This window comes from Amblyraja radiata, chromosome 4 (assembly GCF_010909765.2).
Source record: "Amblyraja radiata isolate CabotCenter1 chromosome 4, sAmbRad1.1.pri, whole genome shotgun sequence".
Classification (NCBI taxonomy): domain Eukaryota; kingdom Metazoa; phylum Chordata; class Chondrichthyes; order Rajiformes; family Rajidae; genus Amblyraja; species Amblyraja radiata.
The window spans coordinates 32,306,387-32,331,032 of NC_045959.1; the positions used below are offsets into that span (position 1 = coordinate 32,306,387).

Genomic DNA, 24,646 nt, shown 5'->3' on the forward strand with positions numbered 1-24,646 from the left:
AGTCTCTTGAAGGAAAATGACATCTGTCTTCAATCTGTTCAACTGAGCTAACACCTTTCCCCTTTTAATTGGTTCATTAATTCCTTTTACATTCCAACTGCAGAAGGTTACTCCATCACCCCCAGTCTTCACCTTTATATCATGCATTTTACTATTAGGGCGGCTTATTTTGGAGTAGCCTTCTTGACTCACCTAGCTCCCCGTTGCACCCGGACATCAATCCAATGAGAATTTCTTTCCACCTTAATCCACATCTATGTCTTCTTAAACTAAATACACAATATCCTTCACATCTACATTCAAATAATATATAATATAATATCAATAAAAAACAAAAACAATAAGAAATATCAATAATAAAAAAAAAGTAAAGGGTGTTAATAGGGTGCTCAGAAAAAAAAGAAACTACACTTGTATAGTGTGTAGTATGTGAAAGTGAAAGCCACACTAACGTGGCCATTAATCTAAAGACTTCCGTTTTTTTAATAAAAAAAAGATGTTGATTATACCAGCTCCTATCTCAAATGCTATATATATTGGGGTGGGGTACTAACTTTATATACTTAGTACTTAGTAATTATTTCTATTATTCATATTACTATTTGCTAATTACTAATATCAATTGTATTTAATACTATAATATGTAATACTATTATCATGGAATAATTAAATATTTTCTAATAATTAATACAGAACTACTACTAAATGCCCATTATTCCACTTCCTTCTAAGTGAGTATTTCATAACCACAGGTCGATGATAAAAGTTCAGTCCTCTCCTTCTCCCTCGGGTTCTTCCTCCGCATCTTCTCTCTCTTCATCTTCTGGCTTCTGCTGTATGCCTCGGGCGAATTTCAATGCTTCAGTATGCTTAACGAAACGATATTCCTTGTCATCATAAGTTACTCTCAGTATTGCTGGGTACATCAAGCCATATCTCAGATTCTTAGTATTCTGTACATTCCTCAGGATACCTTTTGTTTCTTTAAATAGTGCTCTTTTCTTGGCCACTTCTGCTGGGAAGTCTCTAAAAATACTGATGTTGTCTCCCTCGTATTTCAGGTTTCTCTTTTTTATTATAATCTTCATCATGTCTTCGAAGACATGGTCAAAGGCCACTTTTACAATCACCTTAGTATTCACTTCAGCAATTTTAGTTAGCTCTTTAATTGCTTCGCCTTGTTGGTCTAGCGAAATTATAGTAGGATCTATCTTGTCATCCAGCTTTCTTTCCATCCCAGCAGCTATTTCCTTTACATCCTCAATTTGAGTTTGTAACTCGGCATTAGCCTTTTCCTTCCACTCATCCATCATACTTTTTACCGTCGTTATAACTTGTTTTATTAAGTCTTCTTTATCTTCTTTATTTTTCTCGTGAGACACCAGCATATCCGCTTTTAAACTTTTTATCTCCTCCATATACTCCTTCCTCTGCTTCTTTATCTCCTCCATATACTCCTTCCTCTGCTTCTTTATCTCACCTAGAATGGTAGTCTTAAGTTCCTCCATTTCAGCTTTCCTCTGTGAGATATCTTCTTGAGAAGCAGCAGTTGCACCCGAGCTGAGGCCAGTTTCTTTTCTCGTAGCTTTTTTTCCAGCGGTGGGGGTGGGGGAGCGCTGGGTCATAATTTCTTCTTAAATCGCGCGCCTGATGACGTCACGCACCTTTTAAACGCTGCCGGAGCCGTTCACAATCGATCTCCTGTGGTAAGTGCGTTTGTTTGACCCTTTTACCCCCGTTTTAAATACAGTTTTTTTCGGAGCTGTAATGGCGCGATTCCACTCACATCGTGGCGCCAACCGGGCCGGTTCAAACTCCGCAGCTCCGAGGCCTGGTCGGGTCTCCGCTGCCGTCGCCACAGTTCAGGGGCCGAGTCGGGCCTCGGTTGCCGCTGCCGCCGCCGCCACAGCTCTGAGGCCGAGTCGGGTCTCCGCTGCTGCCGCCGCCACAGCTCCTGGGCCGAGTCGGGTCTCCGCTGCCGCTTCCGCTACAGCTCTGGGGCCGAGTCGGGTCTCCGCTGCGGCCGCCACTACAGCTCCTGGGCTGAGTCGGGTCTCCGCTGCCGCCGCCGCTACAGCTCCGGGGCCGAGTCTGGTCGCCGCTGCCGCCACCACTACAGCATCGGGGCCGAGTCGGGTCTCCACTGCCACTGCCGCCGCCACAGCTCCGGGGCCGAGTCGGGTCTCCGCTGCCGCCGCTACAGCTCCGGGGCAGAGTCGGGGCTCCACTGCCGCCGCCACAGCTCCGCCATTAGGCCTCGGCGCAGACGGGGACGGGGAATACGACAGAAAAAAAAGTTGCATCCCCCGAAGGAAGAGACCAAAACATGTTTCTCCCACCCCACCCACACACATACACAACTTAATAAAACAAAATTAACTAAAACATGACAAAGGAACAAAAAGAAAGAAAAAAACAGACGGACGATAGACGATAGAAACAAATTGACTAGTATTATGAGGATATGTAAGAAAGATTATTATAATAAAATATTAAACGATAATAAAAATAATATCAAGGGCATATGGAATGTGTTAAATAATATTATCAGGAATGGATCAATGAATATAAACTACCCTCAGTATTTTGAAGACAATGATACAACTGTAAGCGATATGAATGATGTGGTTAATGGGTTTAACACATTTTTTGTAAGTGTGGGACCAAAACTGGCAGAAGAAATCGATAATCCACAGTCAGAAGAAGGAGAGGGGAAGGTTGTGGATTTGTTAGATAGCAACCCAAACTCAATATTTTTGAAAGCAGCTGATGAAAAGGAGATTATTCACATTGTTTGTAATTGTAAGAATAAAAGGTCTACAGACTGGAATGATATTGATATGGCTTTAATCAAGGTAGTCATTGGTGTAATTGTAAAACCCTTAACTTATATTTGCAATTTATCTTTCAAAACTGGTGTATTTCCATGTAAAATGAAAACTGCCAAAGTCATCCCACTATACAAAGCTGGAGACAGAAATCAATTTACAAATTACAGGCCGGTGTCGTTACTCTCTCAGTTCTCAAAAATATTAGAAAAACTGTATGTAAGTAGATTAGATAACTTTATCGAGAAGCACGAATTGCTAGTTGATAGTCAATATGGATTCAGGTCAAACAGATCGACATCCATGGCATTAATGGAGTTAATTGAAGACATTACCAGTTCTATAGATAACAAGAAATATGCAATGGGTGTATTTATAGATTTGGAAAAAAGCATTTGATACAATTGATCATCATTTGCTAATCAAAAAACTGGAAAAGTATGGAATCAGAGGGGTCGTACTAGAGTGGATGAGAAGCTACATAAGTAAAATACATCAGTTTGTGCAAATAGGGGACTGCAAATCAACATGCTTAGAAATAACTTGTGGAGTCCCACATGGGTCGGTTTTGGGCCCCAAATTATTTATTTTGTATATTAATGATATATGTAGGGTGTCAAACCTCTTGAAATTTGTGTTATTTGCAGATGACACTAATATTTTCTGTGATGGGGACAATTTGCAGCAGCTTTTGGAGGTGGTCACAACAGAAATGAGTAAACTAAAAACATGGTTTGATTTGAATAAATTATCATTAAATTTAAACAAAACCAAACTTATGCTGTTTGGAAAACGCAAAATAAATACACAAGTAAAAGTAATGATAAATAATGTTGAAATAGAAAGAGTGTATGAAAATAAATTTCTGGGTGTGATTCTTGGTCACAAAATCTGCTGGAAACCCCATATAAAACATGTGAGAGCAAAAGTAGCACGGAGTATTGGAGTGATGGGGAAAGCAAGGCATGTTTTGAAAGAGAGCACTGTATATTCTGTACAGCTCACTTGTGTTACCGTATTTAAATTACTGTGTGGAAGTATGGGGCAACACCTACAAAACTACCTTACAATCACTAAGCACACTACAAAAAAGAGCTATTCGTATAGTAAACAATGTAGGATATCATGAACACACCAATATACTGTATTTAAAATTACACACCTTAAAGATTAAGGATCTGGTAGAATTTAAGACTGCACAGATAATTTATAAAGCAAAAAATAAACTGCTACCTGTAAATTGAATTGAATTGAATTTACAAAACTGTTCAAAGACAGAGAGGGGGGTTATAACTTTAGAGGGAAACTAAACTTGAAACAGCATTATGCTCGGACCAATTTAAAAAGTATGTGTATTTCTATTTGTGGGGTGGTTTTGTGGAATGGTCTTGACAAAACGATTAAACAAAGTATGAATATAATGCAATATAAAAAAATGTACAAAAGATATATCTTTGAAAAGTACAGTAATGAGGAAGGAGAATGTAAATCTCACAGATGTTAATGGTGCTTGTACTTTTTGTTCTTTTCTTTTTTTGTTCTTTTTTTCTTAATAGCTTGATTGGAGTAGTTTTATTTGAATTGTCTGTTTATTTTATTTTATTGAATTTTGCATTTGTTAATGGTGAAGAATGGGGGTAGGACTTGACAAGCATAGGCTTCTTCCTATCCCTTTTCGAACGAGTCTAATGTGTATTATGTTGAAATTGGCTTTTGATTTTTTAATTTATGTATGTACATATATGTTATGTATATGTATGTATGTGTGTGTATGTATATATGTATATGTATGTGTGTGTATGTATTTATGTATATATATGTATATATATAATTTTCCTTTCATTTATTCATTTTCATCTTTTCTTTTCTTCTTTTTTTTTTAAATCGTTTGAAATAAAAGATATCATAAGCATAAGTATTAGAGAATAAATGAGGAAGATAAGTTTCAACCAAACACCTGGAGCTCAATGAAAGGATAGTAGATGCAGAAACACCTGTCAGGTTTATATGAAATACTTGGATGTTCACTTGAAATGCCATGACCTTGTGCTGGAAAATGGTTTTAGGCTGGGTGGCTCTTTTTATGGTCAGTGATGGACCAAATGGCCTTGTGAGTTGTTAATTTTCAGCGTATTATCTTAATATCTGATTACTCAAATCATATGACACATTCAGTGGACCAGCTTGCTGACGGTGAAAAAACCAAAGTGTAGTGCAATTGCTTCTTAGTTGTGATAGCTCGATGGCATGCTTTGTATTTCTCGAACATGATTTCCATTGTATAATGCGAGATGTGTATTTTATAATCGATAGTTTTGTAACTCACAGTGGCTGTCCGTATGAATCTTCGGCATCCTATTCATTATTATTTTGTGCTTGTTGTCGAGTCAATCAACCTGGCTGATTCCTAGTGGTTTAGGTACAGTGTGATATTTCTGATACAATTTTAAATTCAAAGGAGAGTATTAACTGCTATTTCAGGGACAATGTATTGGAAAAGAGGTAACAAAGAATGAAATTCCCCAGTACCCTACTCTCTTGCCTTTTCCTTTTGAATTCGAAGCAATATCAAATTTGAAGTAAAGTAAATTATTTTTCAATTACTTTGCACAGTTTTGTGGCCAATAGAGAAGCAACAGTGCGCACCAGTGACCTTAAAGAATGTTGCCACAATAATTTTCCAGCACGAATGGTGGAAACCAGTGAACTGATGAGAAATCCAGGCTTTTAAGAACTTTCTAACTGAAAAAACACCCTTAAACTCTTCTCTCAACATTGTGTTCTCTTGCACTCTTCCATGTCGACAACGCTTGCTCCCTTTTTCACGCAGCCACTGCGGATGCAACACCTTCCCTATTACATCTTGCCACCCACCATCTCGTGAAATGGCGATTCACCTGGACTACTTTCAGTTTAGCGTATTGCATTTGCTCCTCAGCACGTGCTCTACATTAGAAAAAACAACTGCGAATTAAATGACCATTGTATGCCATGTTTTATGTCAACCAGCATTTGATTAGACCACTTTTGAATCACTATATTTCTTTTTTCTCCATGTTAATATTAATGAGATATTACAGGAAATAACAGGGAATAGCTATAATTATCAGTTAAATCATGGAAAATTGTGACCTCTGCTGAGATTAAGATTGAGGTCCTGTATTAAAGATTTCAAACTGATTAAAGGTTTTGAGGTTAAAGAGTGCAGGAGCAGTACTGATTGGGAGCAAATATTTAGGATTATTACTAACACTTGGAAGATACTGAGACAGATCTACAAGTTAGCAACTGCCTTTTCTGCATCTGCTCTTTCTTCCAGTATAGAACGCCAATACAGCAGCATGTGCTTTCTCCCTTCTGGTGAGCATGTCTTTGGCAGATTCAGACTGTGGTTGTGAAAGTTTGTGAACATCTTTGACACAAACATTAGGAATCGCATCAAATCTGTTAAATGTTTTTCAATAACTAAGTTTAATGCAAAATGGAAATCTATTTCCTTGTTGCAGCTAATTTACCCCTTTCATTTTAATGGCACTGCTCTACTTGCCCAGGATTTTAAGTGAACCGATTAATAGGTTTAAGAGTTGGAAAATCTGAAGCTGTGTCGGTTGAATAACAAAATGCAGATCCATGTTGGTGGAAGATCGGCCTGAGTTTTTCCACGTTTTGCAGTATGGCCATTAAGGTATAAAATATGATCATAAAAAAAAGAATATTTTTAAAGAAAGAATATGGATTAGCGAGATAATAAAATTGGATTGAATATATTGCTGCTATGAAGAGCTAGTGCATTATTTCTTTGGCCACACAAGAAACAGCAGATGCTAGAATTGTGAACAAAATCAAAGAGCTGCATCCAGCATCTATGGAGGGTATGCACAAGACGGTGTTGTTGGTAGGGAGTCTGAAGAAGGGTACTGACCCAAAGTGTCTCGTGTCCATGTCCTCCACAGATGCTGCCTGATACGCTGAATTCTATTAGCACTTTGTTTTTTGCATTAATTATTTGGATGTCTTTAATTGGTTGTAATTTCAATTTCAATATGCTAATTGATCATTTTAAATGTGATCACTTGCTTCATGTATGTGGGACTGAGTTACTTGTTTACAAATAATTCCATACAATTGAAAGAATCCTACTTGATTTCTATATCTCTATGATCATTATTCAGGATGGACACAAATCATTATTCAGAAAATGTGTTAAGAGGTATTGATTTAAAATAATAATTTCACATCGATTATGGGTAAAAAAGATGACATCACTAAATTCCCAATTGACAATACTAGTGGGTTCCAAATTAATTGTCACTTGTACAAATATAAGAATCACAGTGCCCTCCATAATGTTTGGGACAAAGACCCGTCATTTATTTATTTGCCTCTGTACTCCTCAATTTGATTTTTGTAATAGAAAAAATCGCATGTGGTTAAAGTGCACATTGTCAGATTTTAATAAAGGCCATTTTTATACATTTTGGTTTCAACATGTAGAAATAACAGCAGTGTTTATAGTCATCCCCATTTCAGGGCACCATAATGTTTGGGACACAGCAATGTCATGTAAATGAAAGTAGTCATGTTTAGTATTTTGTTGCATATCCTTTGCATGCAATGACTGCTTGAAGTCTGCGATTCATGGACATCAACAGTTGCTGGGCGTCTTCTCTGGTGACGCTCTGCCAGGCCTGTATTGCAGCCATCTTTAGCTTATGCTTGTTTTGGAGGCTGGTACCCTTCAGTTTTCTCTTCAGCATATATAAGGCATGCTCAATTGACTTGGCTACTCAAGAATTGGCCATTTTTTTGTTTTAAAAACCTCCTTTGTCACTTTAGCAGTATGGTTGCGATCATTGTCTTGCTGTAGAATAAATCGCTGGCCATTGAGTTTTGAGGCATATGTTTGAACGAGCAGATATGATGTGTCTATACACTTCAGAATTAATTATGCTACTACCATCAGTAGTTGTATCAATAAAGATAAGTGAGCCAGTACCTTCAGCGGCCATACATGCCCAGGACATAACACTCCCACCACCATGTTTCACAGATGAGGTGGTATGCTTTGGATCTTGCGCAGTTCCTTCACTCCTCCATACCTTGCTCTTGTCATCACTCTGATATAAGTTAATCTTCTTCTCATCTGTCCACAAGACCTTTTCCAGAATGTGGTTGCTCTTTTAGGTACTTCTTGGCAAACTAACCAAGCCATCCTATTTTTGTGGTGAACCAGTGGTTTGTATCTTGCAGTGTAGCCTCTGTATTTCTGTTCATGAAGTCTTCTGCGGGCAGTGGTCATTGACAAATAAACACCTGACTCCTGAAGAGTGTTTCTGATCTGTCGGACAGGTGTTTGGGGATTTTTCTTTATTATAGAGAGAATTCTTCTGTCATCAGCTGTGAATGTCATCAACTTGGCCTGCCAGTCCCTTTGAGATTAGTAAGCTCACCAGTGCTCTCTGGCACAACTTTGGTCCTCATGTTGATAAACAGCAATAAAAGTTTCCAAAGTTGATGGAAAGACTGGAGGAAAGACTAGGTGCTGAGAGCTCTCTTACACCTGCATTAAGGAGGCAATTAAACACACCTGAGTAATTACAAACGCCTGTGAAGCTTTTGTCTCAAACATTATGGTGCCCTGAAATGCGGGTACTGTGTATAAACACTGCTGTCATTTCTACACGGTGAAACCAAAATGTCTAAAAATGGCATTTAATAAAATCTGACAATGTGCAATTTCACCACATGTGATTTTTTTTTTTCCTATTACAAATCTCAAATTGTGGAGTACAGAGGCAAATAAATAAATGATAAATTATGGGTCTTTGTCCCAAACATTACAGAGGGCACTGTAAAAGCAGGTGTAGATCACCAGGCTCCCTTTTAGCCGCGTTCACATTCCTGGCTATCTACAGTAACCTCTTTGTTTTCAAGTATCCATCTATCTATGTTTTTAAAATGTTTAAAGACTGCTTACAAAACCTGTGCAAGAGCAATCAAAAGTCCCTCAAGACAGACAATAAAATCTCTCATCTTTGTTAAATTGGCAATTCATTTTTAAACAGTGGACCTTAGTTCTAGATCCTTTCACAAGAGGAAACATGCCATGAGATTAAATCCTTCAGATGTGGATTTATTAGTTCACAACTCTTGCTAGTTATTCTGCTACTTCTCTGGTGATGCTAATTTTCCTGATTTCATCCCTCTGCACCAATTCCTGATTTAGAACTATAATGAAGACTGGTGTGCAATATCTCTTTAATTCATTTGCCACGTTCTTGTCACTATTACTAATTCCCAAGGCACTCTTATATAGAACCAGAGCACGGTTAAAATTTAAAAAAAAATATGTTTAGAAACTCCTATCTTCCTGGCTAGCCTTTGCTCCTTCTAATTTGTTTGAAACCCCATTCTAATTAATCTACATTATTTGCTGTATTTTTTGTATAATTATATATTTTATTTAAATATGATGCTATCTTTAACTTGGATATCTTTAGATCACTTATCTTTAACTTAGATAACCAGATAAATTGGGTTGTTCCATTAGAATTTTTCTTTCTTGTGATGTTTTTATTTGGAATACAAACCTTTGATGTCTGCTTCTGGATCTTGACTGACCAATACTCTTAACCACAGTCACCAGTTCTTTTAAGCTGGCTCTGCTTTCATGCCCTCGCTCTTGATTGGTGCTTGGGGGGTACCATAATAAGAGTCATTAATTAATTATCTGGCCTCACAGTACCAGGATTAGTATAGACTCCTGTCTGGTTGTCTTCAAAGTATGGTGTTCTTAAAACCTACCCCCCAAACTCAATGAATTCCCATCCTGGCTAAATTGCCATCTTATTTTTCATATATGTATCATATATATTGTCATCATTCTGACAAGCCCTATTATTTCTTCTGCAATACTGTAGTAATGTAATTAGGAGGTTTGCACTAACACGGGGTGGCATCTTGAATTAAGTAATTTGTAATAGATTTGGGTTATGCTGGCATGACATTTGCAGATATTTTTATTCCATATACTTCTGTATGCAAAAGGTACTTCCAACAGTATTGTTGTTGTTCAACGTATAAATTGTGCTCTTGTCATTCTGGATATTCCTATCACAACAACACTGTTTTTAGTATCCTATTTGAATTTTTTCATGCTCTATCACTTGAGTTAAGATAATTAATGGATAAACTTTACTTCATAAATGTTTACTTTTGTTATTTATCCAAATATTATTAACTCTTCATATCCTGCTTAAATCCTCTAAGAATAGAAGAAATAACCTCAACCCATTTGTCTTTAAAACATTTCTGTTATGGCACCACCCCACCAAAATTTCCCGACTGTTCCAACTGTGTATTAGTTTAATTTAATTTATTGTTACATGTACTGATGTACAGTGAAAAGCTTTTGTTGCGCGCTAGCCAGTCAGCGGAAAAACAGTACACAATTACATTAGTCATCCACAATGTACAGATACACGATAAAGGGAATAACGTGAATAATGTTTAGTACAAGATAAAGTCCAGTAAAGTCGGATCAAAGTTAGTCCGAGGGTCTCTAATGAAGAGGAGAGTAGTTCAACACTGCTCTCTGGTTGTGGTAGGATGGTTCCGTTGCCTGATAATGGCTGGGAAGAATCTGTCCCTGAATCTGGAGGTGTGCGTTTTCATACTTTGAAACCTTTTGCCCGATGGGGGAGAAGAGAGGGAGTGGCCAGAGTATCAACACTGCAGTTTTCTCATACATCCCTCATAACAAAATCGAGTTAACTTGTAAATTAGGTTTTCTTCTTTTGCTAGTTCAGTTTCTAAAATTAAACTTGATATAGCTTTATAAGGATCATTGGCAAATCTGAAATTGTGGACAATTTGCCACATTAGAGGACTCTTCCTAAATCCTTTTTTTACACTTTTACTGGCTGGTAGTAACAAATTTTGCATCGCGTGTGAAAGTGCATTCTTGTTTTAATCAGAGTGAAAAAAATCATTTGAACAGAATTTAAAGCTACTTACTGGTTTGTCTCTGGTGACATCCTTGTTCATACCATTTAGTGCCATACACTGTCAAAACATTGCATGAAGACTATAATCTTAATCTAATTCTAACAACAAATATTCTGATTTTTTTTTAATCTGCCTTTCTACAAATAATATCTTGTCTTAATTCCAAATCAGCTTGTACTTCACACATCGTATGAACATTATGATACTTTTCATTCTCTGGTGCTGGACTGACTGATTTGCCTGACTACTGGATGTTACTACATTACTAACATTCTATTCAAGTTTTCCATTCAATTTTATTGAGATGTTGCACAATTCAATAAATTTGCCAATTAAGGTTTATAGTATGGTCAGAGGGATTATGATGGTGTAGTGCATGAATTAAAAAAAAAAACAATTAGCAAACCAAAAGTCCAAAAAGTAGATTAAAAAGTCAAAGGCATGATGGCCTTTATTGTGAAAGAGTTTCACAATAGTGAGGCTTTGTTACAGTAATATTGAGTGTTGGTGAGGTGATGACTGGAAAATAATATAGGAGCTTTGGAGGCAGTCCAAAGGAAATTAGCCAGGCTAATTTCTGGGACGAGAGTTATCTTGCCAAGAGAGAAGTGGCAGTTTAGATGTGTGCTCCTTGACGTTTAGAAGAATGAAGCGTGACCTTATTCATTCACAAAGATCCCAAGGCTGCTTGACAGGGCAGACATTGAGATATTTTCACCAATAGGAGTATCGCAAACAATAGGATGTAGCTACAGAATAAGGGTCTATCTGAGTTGCTTGGAGATTTATTCTCTCAGAGGGCAGTGAATCTCTGGGATTCTTTGCCACCAAGGGTGGTCTGGGCCAGGCATTAAATATATTTAAGGTGGAGATAGATTAATATTCTTTCAAATATTTAAAAGATGGCCAAAGGCCAGAGATGAAAAGACAGGTGTGAGGCAAAAGGATTGAAGTTATGAATTGCAGAGCTAAAGGAAGGAATGTAGCAGGAGTGGCGAGGGGAGAAATAGGTGTAAGCCCAGGAGGGGGAAGAAGGAAGGGGCGGGGGGTAGTTCTGCTCTCAATCCACTCCCCTCAGGCGGAATAAAAATAGAGATCCTCTGGTCCTAACCTTTCGCCTCACCAGCCTCCGCATCCAACACATCATCCTTTGACATTTCCGTCACCTTCATTGTGATCCCACAACGTCACATCTTCCCATTCCCAGACCTTTCTGCCTTCCACAGATAGGGCTCCCTCTGCAACTCCCATTCATCCCATGGGGGAAACAACATCTCATATGCCGCTTGGGTAGCTTACAACCCATCGGCATGAACACTAAAGTCTCAAATTCTGGGTAACTGCAATATCCCCACCTCCACTGCCCTACCTGGACTCGTACCTATTTCTCACCTCCCCGTCCACCTACATTCCTTCCTCTAGCTACAATTTACCGCTCTTCGATCTTTGGGTCACACCATCTGCCTTTTTGTCTCAAGTCTTTGTCCAACCATTTCCCTATCAACCTCCCTCCACCACCTCCACTCCGGTCAGGACCAGGCTTTGTCCTGCCCCATCTCCATTCCAACTTTCTTTCACACTCCCCTCCCAGTCAGTCTGAAAAGGGTACAAACCCAAAACATTACCTATCCATATTCTCCAAAGGTGCCACCTGACCCAGTTACTCCAGCACTGTCTTCTTTTAGAAACCAGCACCTGCAGTTCCTTGCCTTAGTAGGTCAAAGAGTGCTAGTGGAGAAAACGATGAAGTTGTGCTCTGCGGTTGACATTTCAACAACCGTATTTCCCTCACTTTATACCCTGTGGCCATTTCAACAGGATTAACAGCTTTTAACCATTGTGATGTCATCAAACTTTTTTATTTGTATGTACTAAATACATTCAGGGAAGTGCACACATGATAATTTTTTGAGGACAATGTCTAGATGTATGTGGAAGTTAGATGATACCTGGTTGTAATGAGCTTGATAGATCTCATTTCTCTTTTTGCATTTCCAAAACTCCTGGGCCAGCTTCCAGCCTTCTTGCTCCCATCTGTACAGTTGAATGGGTTCAAAGGAAATTTGAGTTTTGTGGTGTTCAAGATTTTAAAAATAATTTGCTTACCCTAAGTTTGGAGTATGAGAAATAGGAACGGTGACAGCAGGATTTTAAACTGGTACCTTCAAGTACAATTGTGCACTTCAGGGGCAGTTTTTCTATCTTAATGTGTGCCAAAATAGAAGACATTTGTGATTATGTAGGAAAGAACTGCAGATGTTGGTTTAAATTGAAGGTAGGCACAAAATGCTGGAGCAACTCAGGCAGCATCTCTGGAGAGAAGGAATGGGTGACGTTTCGGGTCGAGACCCTTCTTCTGACTGTCCCGAAATGCCACCCATTTCTTCGCTCCAGAGATGCTGCCGGTCCCAGCTGAGTTACTCCAGCATTTTGTGCCTACATTTGTTGCTATTTGCAGTTTACAAATTTGAAATTACTTCCCTGTGATATGAATCTGTGTAATTATTTCATAAGGTAATGTATTGTAAATCCTTATGTCATTATCTACCAATGATAGTTTTAAGTTGAATGTTTAATGCTTTTTCTTTATGCCTATTCACTAATGTATATTCAGGCATGATATTCTTCCGATTTAAATCGGAATTCCGATTTTTTTGTTTTCCTATTTTTCTTTTTTTTTTGTGCCCGATTATTTGGCGGCCAATCAACCGCTGTCTCTAAGGGGGTTGCATCCAATCACCGACCAGCTTCCCTTAAAATTCCCGTCCAATCAACAAATCGATCTCCTGCCGTCCAATCGGCCGGTGTCTCCAAGGGCGTGTGTCCAATCACATAATGAGCCGGTCATTCGGTGGCCAATCAGACGTAGTCTCCGAAGGGCGTTGCGGCCATTCACCGGCCAGCTTCCCTTACTGAAGCAGAAGATGGCTGCAGCCAAAATCACATTTTCTGTGCTGTTTGCACACACAGTGCTAGGCAAAGAGACATTTCTTGGGAATCATTTTCAATTGGTGGGGGGGGGGGGGGCTTACCGGCTTCCTGGACCCCGGCCATTACTTCCTACTTTTTTTGGAGGTGAATATCATGCCTGTCTATTACTCTATTAAATACTCTTCTCATAAACATTGTCTCTTTTTATTTGTGACAATTTGAATATCTTATTCTGGATTACTTTTGGTGTTTATTATCAATGTTGGCACTATTGGGTTTAGGATGAGAAAATGGGAAATAAATATTACCAATGTAACATGGAGTAAATCTGTATTTTTGTTATTAATATTATTGTTAAGTTATTGATGATTTTTCTTTATCTAGATTTATGGTCTGGTGCTGAAAGCAAAAACACAAGATGTTCTACGCTCACTTTGTGTTGAGTAAACGTGGGCCGCTTGCCAAAATTTGGCTTGCAGCCCACTGGGACAAGAAGCTCACGAAAGCCCATGTATTTGAATGTAATCTGGAGAGCAGCGTGGAAAGCATAATTTCCCCCAAGGTAAATCTTAACGTTAACCTATTTAACAAATATATTTCCAAATAAATATTAAAATGCATTTTGTAAGTGCCAATCTCAGAAGTCGTACATTATAGCACAGTGTATATGCACAGTGACCAAGTTATCTTTATTCTTCGCCTGCCACAATGTACATGTACTAAATACTTCAATGCATGACTTTTAAAGTCAACATTTTTCATGGTTAATTACTTTCAGCAATACAGTAAAGCCTCGTTATAACAGACCATGGGGTGGGGGGTGGAGGAAGAATAATGGTGTCTGCTATTGCTGATTGTCCACTATAACCACAGTAAGGTGTTATCTTTGTATGCAGTAGAAACAAAGAGTAGAAGCTGCTGGTTAATAGACAATGTAATGGAGTAACTGGTCAGGCAACATCTCCAGAGAACATTAGGCTGGTGCAAGACAATAGGTGCAGGAGCAGGCCATTCGGCCCTTCGAGCCAGCACCGCCATTCAATGTGATCATGGCTGATTATGCACAATCAGTACCCCGTTCCTGCCTTCTCCCCATATCCCTTGATTCCGCTATCTTCAAGACCCCTAATCTAGCTCTCTTGAAAATATCCAGAGAACCGGCCTCCACCAGTCTCTGAGGCAGAGAATTCCACAGACTTACAACTCTCTGTGTGAAAAAGTGTTTCCTCATCTCCGTTCTAAATGGCTTACCCTTTATTCTTAAACTGTGGCCTCTGGTTCTGGACTCCTCCAACACCGGAAACATGTTTCCTGCCTCTCGCGTGTCCAAACCCTTAATAATCTTATGTGTTTCAATAAGATGCCCTCTCATCCTTTTAAATGCCAGAGTATACATGCCCAGCCGCTCCATTCTCTCAGCATATGACAGTCCCTCCATCCCGGAATTAACCTTGTGATCCTACGCTGCATTCCTTCAATAGCAAGAATGTCCTTAAATTTGGAGACCAAAACTGCACACAATACTCCAGGTGTGGTCTCACTAGGGTACTGTACAACTGCAGAATGACCTCTTTGCTCCTCTACCCAACATGCCATTCGCTTTCTTCACTGCCTGCTGTACCTGCATGCTTACTTTGATTGACTGATGAACAAGGACCCCCAGATCCCGTTGTATTTCCCCTTTTCCCAACTTAACACCATTTAGATAGTAATCTGCCTTCCTGTTTTTGCTACCAAAGTGGATAACCTCACATTTATCCACATTAAACTTCACCTGCCATGCATCTGCCCACTCACCCAACCTGTCCAAGTCCCCCAGCATTCTCAAAGCATCCTCCTCACAGTTCACGCTGCCACCCAGCTTTGTGTCATCTGCAAATTTGCTCATGTTACTGGTAATCCCTTCATCTAAATTATTAATATATATTGTAAATAACTGAGGTCCCATCACCGAGCCTTTCGGTACCCCACGTTACTGCCTGCCATTCTGAAAGGGACCCGTTAATCCCTACTCTTTGTTTCCTGTCTGCCAACCAATTTTCTATCCATGTCAGCACTCTACCCCTAATACCATGTGCCCTAATTTTGCCCACTAATCTCCTATGTGGGACCTTATCAAATGCTTTCTGAAAGTCCAGATGCACTTACATCCACTGGCTCTCCCTTGTCCATTTAGCTAATCACATCCTCAAAAAATTCCAGAAGATTAGCCAAGCATGATTTCCCCTTCGTAAATCCAAGCTGACTCGGACCAATCCTGTTACTGCTGTTGAAATGTGTTGCTATTTCATCTTTTATGATTGATTCCAGCATCTTCCCCACCACCGATGTCAGGCTAACTGATCTATAAGTCCCTGTTTTCTCTCTCCCGCTTTTCTTAAAAAGTGGGATAACATTAGCTACCCTCCAATCCACAGGAACTGATCATGAACCTATAGAACATTGGAAAATGCGTCCACGATTTCTAGAGCCACTTCCTTAAGTACCCTGGGATGCAGAACATCAGACCCTGGGGATTTATCAGCCTTCAGTCCCATCAGTCTACCCAACACCATTTCATGCCTAATGTGGATTTCCTTCAGTTCCTCCGTCACCCCAGATCCTCTGGCTAGTACATCAGAAAGATTGTTTGCGCCTCTGTCAGGCTATTGCTCCCTTGGCGCAGTGGGGCCCCGCCACCCAATCGGCACAATCTGACCTACCATTTCCTCTGATTTGCCACCTATAAAGTGTGTTAATTTGTCTAAATGCTGGACAACTGAGTTGTTACTGTGTAGAATGTCGACATATTGATGATTTAATCTCTTGCATTTCAGCCTTATTATCAAAACCTAATTTAGATGAGTGAAAGTTCAAATACAGATTATTTTAATTTACTTCATAAATAATACATTTTGAGATGTTTACCTCCCTAGTCACATTGGGGGAGAAGTTGAAACATTGGAAGAAACATAAATCTGGTCCTTGGGTGAAAGTATTAAATTGGGATAAAGCAGATTACAGCATTATTAGGCAGGTGATATGGAGATTAAATTGGGAGCAATTGCAATTGGGTAGGTTCACATCCGGCATGTGGCTGTTGGTTAAAAGCCAACTGATCAGATTGCAATACTGGCATGTTCCAGTAAGGAGGAGGGATACGGAATGCAAGGTAAGGGTTCCTTGAATGACAGAAGGTTGTAAATTTGGTCAAAAAGAAAAAGGAGGCCGAAAGAAGGTTTAGAAAGATGAAATCAGGCATGACCTTTGTGAAATATAAAGTTAGCAGGAAAGATCTGAAGTGGGCAGATGACACAAAGCTAGGTGGCAGTGTGAACTGTGAGGAGGATGCTATGAGAATACAGGGTTACTTGGACAGGTTGGGGGAGTGGGCAGTTGCATGGCAGATGAAGTTTAATGTGGATAAATGTGAGGTTATCCACTTTGGTAGCAAAAAAAGGAAGGCAGATTACTATCTAAATGGTGTCAAGTTGGGAAATGGGGAAGTACAACGGGATCTGGGGGTCCTTGTTCATCAGTCTATGAAAGTAAGCATGCAGGTACAGCACGCAGTGAAGAAAACGAATGGCTTGTGGCCTTTATAACAAGAGGAGTTGAAAATAGGAGCAAAGAGGTCCTTCTGCAGTTGAACAGAGCTCCAGTGAGACCACACCTGGAGTATTGTGTGCAGTTTTGGTCCCCTAATTTGAGGAAAGACATTCTTGCCATTGAGGGATTGCAGCGTAGGTTTACAAGGTTGATTCCCGGGATGGCGGGACTGTCATATGCTGAGGGAATGGAGCGGCTGGGCTTGTACACTGTGGAGTTTAGAAGGATAGAAACATAGAAAATAGGTGCAGGAGTAGGCCATTCGGCCCTTCGAGCCTGCACCGCCAATCAATATGATCATGGCTGATCATCCAACTCAGTATCCTGTACCTGCCTTCTCTCCATACCCCCTGATCCCTTTAGCCGCAAGGGCCACATCTAACTCCCTCATAAATATAGCCAATGAACTGGCCTCAACTACCTTCTGTGGCAGAGAATTCCACAGATTCACCACTCTCTGTGTGAAAAATGTTTTTCTCGTCTAGGTCCTAAAAGACTTCCCCCATATCCTTAAACTGTGACCCCTTGTTCTGGATTTCCCCAACATCGGGAACAATCTTCCTGAATCTAGCCTGTCCAACCTCTTAAGAATTTTGTAGTTTTCTATAAGATCCCCCCCCTCAATCTTTTAAATTCTAGCGAGTACAAGCCGAGTCTATCCAGTCTTTCTTCATATGAAAGTCCTGCCATTCCAGGAATCAGTCTGGTGAACCTTTTCTGTAATCCCTCTATGGCATGAATGTCTTTCCTCAGATTAGGTGACCAAAACTGTACGCAATACTCCAGGTGTGGTCTCACCAAGGCCCTGTACAACTGCAGTAGAACCTCCCTGCTCCTATACTCAAATCCTTTTGCTATGAATGCTAACATACCATTCGCTTTCTTCACTGCCTGCTGCACCTGCATGCCTACTTTCAATGACTGGTGTACCATGACACCCAGGTCTCATTGCATCTCCCCTTTTCCTAATCGGCCACCATTCAGATATTAGTCTACTTTCCTGTTCTTGCCACCAAAGAGGATAACCTCAAATTTATCCACATTATACTGCATCTGCCATTCCTTTTGCCCACTCACCCAACCTATCCAAGTCACCTTGCATCCTCCTAGCATCCTCTTCACAGCTAACACTGCCGCCCAGCTTCGTGTCATCCGCAAACTTGGAGATGTTGCATTCAATTCCCTCGTCCAAATCATTAATATATATTGTAAATAGCTGGGGTCCCAGCACTGAGCCATGCGGTACCCCACTAGTCACTGCCTGCCATTCTGAAAAGGACCCGTTTATTCCTACTCTACTCTTTGCTTCCTGTTTGCCAGTCAGTTCTCTATCCACATCAATACTGAACCCCCAATACCGTGTGCTTTAAGTTTGCATACTAATCTCTTATGTGGGACCTTGTCGAAAGCCTGCTGAAAGTCCAGATATAACACATCCACTGTTTCTCCCTTATCCACTCTACTAGTTACATCCTCGAAAAATTCTATCAGATTTGTCAGACATGATTTACCTTTCATAAATCCATGCTGACTTTGTCCAATGATTTCACCACTTTCCAAATGTGCTGCTATCCCATCTTTAATAACTGACTATAGCATTTTCCCCACTACCGATGTTAGACTAACTGGTCTGTAATTCCCCATTTTCTCTCTCCCTCCCTTTTTAAAAAGTGGGGTTACATTAGCTACCATCCAATCCTCAGGAACTACAGAATCTAAAGAGTTTTGAAAAATTATCACTAATGCATCCACATTTCTGGGGCTACTTCCTTATGTACTCTGGGATGCAGCCTATCTGGCCCATTGGATTTATCGGCCTTTAATCCATTCAATTTACCTAACACCACTTCCCGACTAACCTGGATTTCACTCGGTTCCTCCATCTCATTTGACCCCCGGTCCCCTGCTATTTCCAGCAGATTATTTATGTCTTCCTCAGTGAAGACAGAACCAAAGTAGTTATTCAATTGGTCTGCCATGTCCTTGTTCCCCATGATCAATTCACCTGTTTCTGACTGCAAGGGACCTACATTTGTTTTAACTAATCTTTTTCTCTTCACATATCTATAAAAACTTTTGCAGTCAGTTTTTATGTTCCCTGATAGTTTTTTTTCATAGTCTATTTTCCCTTTCCTAATGAATCCCTTTGTCCTCCTCTGCTGGACTCTGAATTTCTCCCAGTCCTCTGGTAGGCTGCTTTTTCTGCCTAATTTGTATGCTTCATCTTTTGTTTTGATACTGTCCCTGATTTCCCTTGTTATCCACGGATGCACTACCTTCCCTGATTTATTATTTTGCCAAACTGGGATGAACAATTTTGTAGTTCATCCATGCAGTCTTTAAATGCCTTCCATTGCATATACACCGTCAACCCTTTAAGAATCAATTGCCAGTCTATCTTGGCCAATTCACGTCTCATACCCTCAAAGTTACCTTTCTTTAAGTTCAGAACCCGTGTTTCTGAATTAATTATGTCACTCTCCATCCTAATGAAGAACTCAACCATATTATGGTCACTCTTGCCCAAGGGGCCACGCACAACAAGACTGCTAACTAACCCTTCCTCATTACTCAATCCCCAGTCTAGAATAGCCTGCTCTCTCGTTGGTTCCTCTACATGTTGGTTTAGAAAACTATCCCGCATACATTCCGAGAAATCCTCTTCCTCAGCACCCCTGCCAATTTGATTCACCCAATCTATATGTGGATTGAAGTCACCCATTATAACTATTTTACCTTTTTGCACGCATTTCTAATTTCCTGTTTGAAGCCATCCCTAACTCCACTACTACTGTTAGGTGGCCTGTACACAACCCACTAGCGTTTTCTGCCCCTTGGTGTTTCGCAGCACACCCATGTCGATTCCACATCCTCCAAGCTAATGTCCTTCCTTTCTGTTGCGTTAATCTCCTCTCTAACCAGCAACGCTACCCCACCTCCTTTTCCTTTCTGTCTATCCATCCTGATAATTGAATATCCCTGGATGTTCAGCTCCCAGCCTTGGTCACCCTGGAGCCATGTCTCCGTGATCCCAACTATATCATATTCATTAATAACTATCTGCACATTCAACTCATCCACCTTATTACGAATGCTCCTTGCATTGAGACACAACGCCTTCAGGCTTGTTTTTACAACACTCTTACCCCTTATACAATTATGTTGAAAAGTGGCCCTTTTTGATTTTTGCCCTGGATTTGTCTGCCTGCCACTTTTACTTTTCACCTTGCTACCTATTGCTTCTACCCTCATTTTACACCCCTCTGTCTCTCTGCTCATGCTCCCATCCCCCTGCCACATTGGTTTAAATACTCCCCGACAGCACTAGCAAACACTCCCCGAAGGACATTGGTTCCATTCCAGCCCAGGTGCAGACTGTCCTGTTTGTACTGGTCCCACCTCCCCCAGAACTGGTTCCAATGCCCTAAAAATTTGAATCCCTCCCCCTTGCACCATTTTTCAAGCCACGTATTCATCTGCAATATCCTCCTATTTCTACTGACTAGCACGTGGCACTGGTAGTAATCCAGAGATTATTACCTTTGAGGTCCTACTTTTAAGTTTATCTCCTAGCTCCCTAAATTCACCTTGTAGGACCTCATCCCGTTTTTTACCTATATCGTTGGTGCCAATGTGCACCCTCCCCCTCCAGAATATTCTGCAGCCGCTCAGTGACATCCCTGACCCTTGCACCAGGGAGGCAACATACCATCCTGGAGTCACGTTTGCGGCCGCAGAAACGCCTATCTATTCCCCTTACAATTGAATCCCCTATTACTATAGCCCTTCCACTCTTTTTCCTCCCCTCCTGTGCTGCAGAGCCACCCACTGTGCCATGAACTTGGCTGCTGCTGCCTTCCCCTGATGAGCCATCTCCCCCAACAGTATCCAAAATGGTATATCTGTTTAGGAGGGAGATGACCGCAGGGGACTCCTGCACTACCTGCCTACTGCTACGTTGGCTAGTGGCCATCCGTTCCCTTTCTGTCCGCTTAACTTTTACCTGCGGTGTGGCCAACTCGCTGTACGTGCTATTCACAACTTTCTCAGCATCGTGGATGCTCCAGTATGAATCCAACTGCAGCTCCAATCGTTCAATGCGGTCTGCCAGGAGCTGCAGCTGGACACACTTCCTGCACACGTAGTCACCAGGGACACCGACCATATCCCTGGTCTCCCACATGTTGCAGGATGAGCAAACCATGGGGCCGATCTCAACTGACATGGCTTACCCTCAAATTAAATCAACTCACTCCCACTATAAAAATCTTAATCCTTTAAACTGTACCTTTACTAAAAAGCACTGTACCCTTAACTCACTGCACCCTTAACTCACTGCACCCTTAGCTCACTGCACCCTTAACCAGAAAGCAGAAATACAAACCTGAGGTTGCTCCCAATCAGCTGCTTCCTCCAGACCACTTCTTTTGAAGTGTGATGGAACGTTGCAGAGTGGGCAACGCTGCACCAGCCGCTCCAACCGCTCCTAGGCTTCTGTGAGAACAAAGCCCCGCGCTCCGTTTTTAAACTCGCCGCCCAGATGCTGCACCAGCCGCTCCAACCGCTCCTGGGCCTCTCATTGAGAGGGGATCTCATTGAAACATATAAGATTGTTAAGGGTTTAGACACGCTAGATGCAGGAAATATGTTCCCGATGTTGGGGGAGTCCAGAACCAGGGGCCACAGTTTCAGAATAAGGAATAATGGGCCTGTCCCACGAGCATGCGACTCCATGTGGCAAGCGCGCCCTAACGTGGTCGCTTGAGCCGTACGGCCTCGCGGGGCCGGTCCCACTTCGATCGCCGGAGCCGTATGGAGTTGTGCGGAGCTGGGGCGCGGGGCTCCGAAAAACTGACCGTGTACATAAATCCCGCGCCGCAACGCCCTTCCGGCCCGCAGCCGCCTCGCCGCCGTACGCACCGCCTCGACGGGTGTGCGCAGCGTCTCGACGCCGTACGTCACGCGCGAACTTCCCGCGGACTTCGTTCGAACTTCACGTCACTCACTCGACCTCCGCGCGGCCCCCGCTTCCGGTTTGGTCGTGCTCGCCGCATGCAGGCGCATGCTGGTGGGACCGGCCCTGTACGGGGATCACTCGACCTCCACGCGGCCCCTGCTTCAGGTTTGGTCGCGCTTGCCGCATGCAGGTCGCATGCTCGTGGGACAGGCCCTTTAGCCATTTAGAACGGAGACGAGGAAACACTTTTTCTCACAGAGAGTTGTGAGTGTGGAATTCTCTGCCTCAGAGGGCGATGGAGGCAGGTTCTCTGGATGCTTTCAAGAGAGAGCTAGATAGGGCTCTTAAAAATAGCGAGTCAGGGGATATGGGGAGAAGACAGGAACGGGGTACTGATTGGGGATGATCAGCCATGATCACATTAAATGGCGGTGCTGGCTCATAGGGCCAAATGACCTACTCCTGCACCTATTGTCTATTGGCAATCAAAAGGTCGTAAAGAGGTCAAATAATGTAATTGCGAATCAAATTAAAGAAAATCCCCAAGACTTTTTATATCTTTATTAAAAACGAGAGTAACCAGAGAGAAGGTAGGACTGCTCAAAGATAAAGGAGAGAATTTACAGTCAGAGAATGTAAGTGAGGTACAAAACAAGTACTTTGCATCAGTATTCATCAAGGAAAAGAACATGGCAGTGGAATCAGTGGGGAATACAAATCTGCAAGGGCAGTTTGAGATTAAGAAGGAAGTTGGAGCTCTCGAAGAATATTGAGGTGGATAAATCCCCAGGGCCGGATGGGATCTATCCCAGATTACTGAGAGAGGCAAGAGAGGAGATTGCAAGGGACTCAGTGAAGATCTTTGTATCTTGCCACATTAGAGATATTCTAGGAAATTGTAGTCAGTTGTCAGCCTCGTCAGTTGAGGGACGTTGTTGGAGAAGATTCTTTGGGATGGGTTTACTCCCATTTGGAAAAGAATGGACTCATTCAGGACAGTCAGCATGGATGTCCATGACAGATCATGCCTTACAAACTTAATTGAGTTTTTTGAGTAGGCTGCAAAGATGAACAATGAGGGTAGAGCAGTGCAAAATTGTGTCTACGTGGATTTTAGTAAGGCATTGACAAAGTCCCTCGAGGTAGGCTGATTCAGAAGATTAAGATGCATGGGATCCAGTGACTTGAATGCTTTGAATCAGAACTAGCTTACTCATAGATAGGGTTATGTGAAAGGGTGCTATTCTGACTGGAGGTCTGTGATCAGTGGAGTTCTGCAAGGATCTGTGCTAAGACCTATGTTGTTTGTGATATGTATAAACAACTTAAATATAGATGAGTTGGTTGATAGTTTTCAGACAATACCAAATAGGTGGTGGTGTGGAAGTGGGAAAGGCTGTCAAAGTATACAATGATAGATCAGCTACAAAAATGAGCAGATAGAGTTTAATAAGGTGTTGCATTTTGGGAGTTGAGGGAAGAGTATACAGTTAATGGCAAGACCCTTAACGGCATTGATGTAAGAGCGGTCTTGAGATCCAAGCCCTTAGCTACCTGAAAATGAAGCACAAGTGGATAGAATGGTAATTAATGTGTATGGTATGCTTGGCTTCATTGGTCGGGGCATTGAATATATCAAGCAGGAAGTCATGTTGCAGCTTTGACTGGATTTGGAGTATTGTATGCTGTTTTGGTCACCCCATTACTGGAAGACAGTAGAGATTTTGGATAGGGTGCAGAAAATATTTACCAGAATGCTGCCTGGTTTAAAGGATATTAGCTAGAAGGAAAGGTAGACAAAAATTCTGGAGAAACTCAGCGGATGAGGCAGCATCAATGGAGCGAAGGAATAGGTGACGTTTCGGTGACCCAAAACGTCACCTATTCCTTTGCTCCATAGATGCTGCCACGTCCGCTGAGTTTCTCCAGCATTTTTGTCTACCTTCGATTTTTCCAGCATCTGCAGTTCTTCCTTAAATATTTAGCTAGAAGGAAAGGTTGGACAAACTTGGATTTTTTTCTCTGGAGCATTGGAGCCTGAGGGGGCTAATTAGGAACGGTAAACAGGGCTTTGTCCATGACAAGTCATGTCTTACAAAGTTGATTGAGCTGTTTGAGTAGGTGGTGAAGGTGATCAATGAGGGTAGGGCAGTGAATAATGTGAATAAAAATCTACATAGATTTTAGTAAGCCATTGATAAAGTCCCTCCTGGTGGGCTAATTCAGTAGATTAAGTTGAATAGGATCCAAGTATGTTTTGAATCGGAAGCCAGTTATGTGGAAGGATGTCATTCTGGCTGGAGGTCAGAATATATTTTATGTGCTTCTATATGAA

The 24,646-nt window shown here is 41.2% G+C and overlaps 1 protein-coding gene across 1 annotated transcript in view; it reads left to right on the forward strand.

Moving 5' to 3' along the window:
* The window catches only part of rad21 (RAD21 cohesin complex component), a 65,678-nt gene that overhangs the window by 9,215 nt on the left and 31,817 nt on the right, over window positions 1-24,646 (forward strand). The window contains exon 2 of the mRNA XM_033019213.1: window positions 14,151-14,328. Coding sequence (XP_032875104.1) covers window positions 14,185-14,328 — 144 coding nt within the window. The 5' untranslated portion in view covers window positions 14,151-14,184. The remainder of the gene's footprint in view (window positions 1-14,150; window positions 14,329-24,646) is intronic.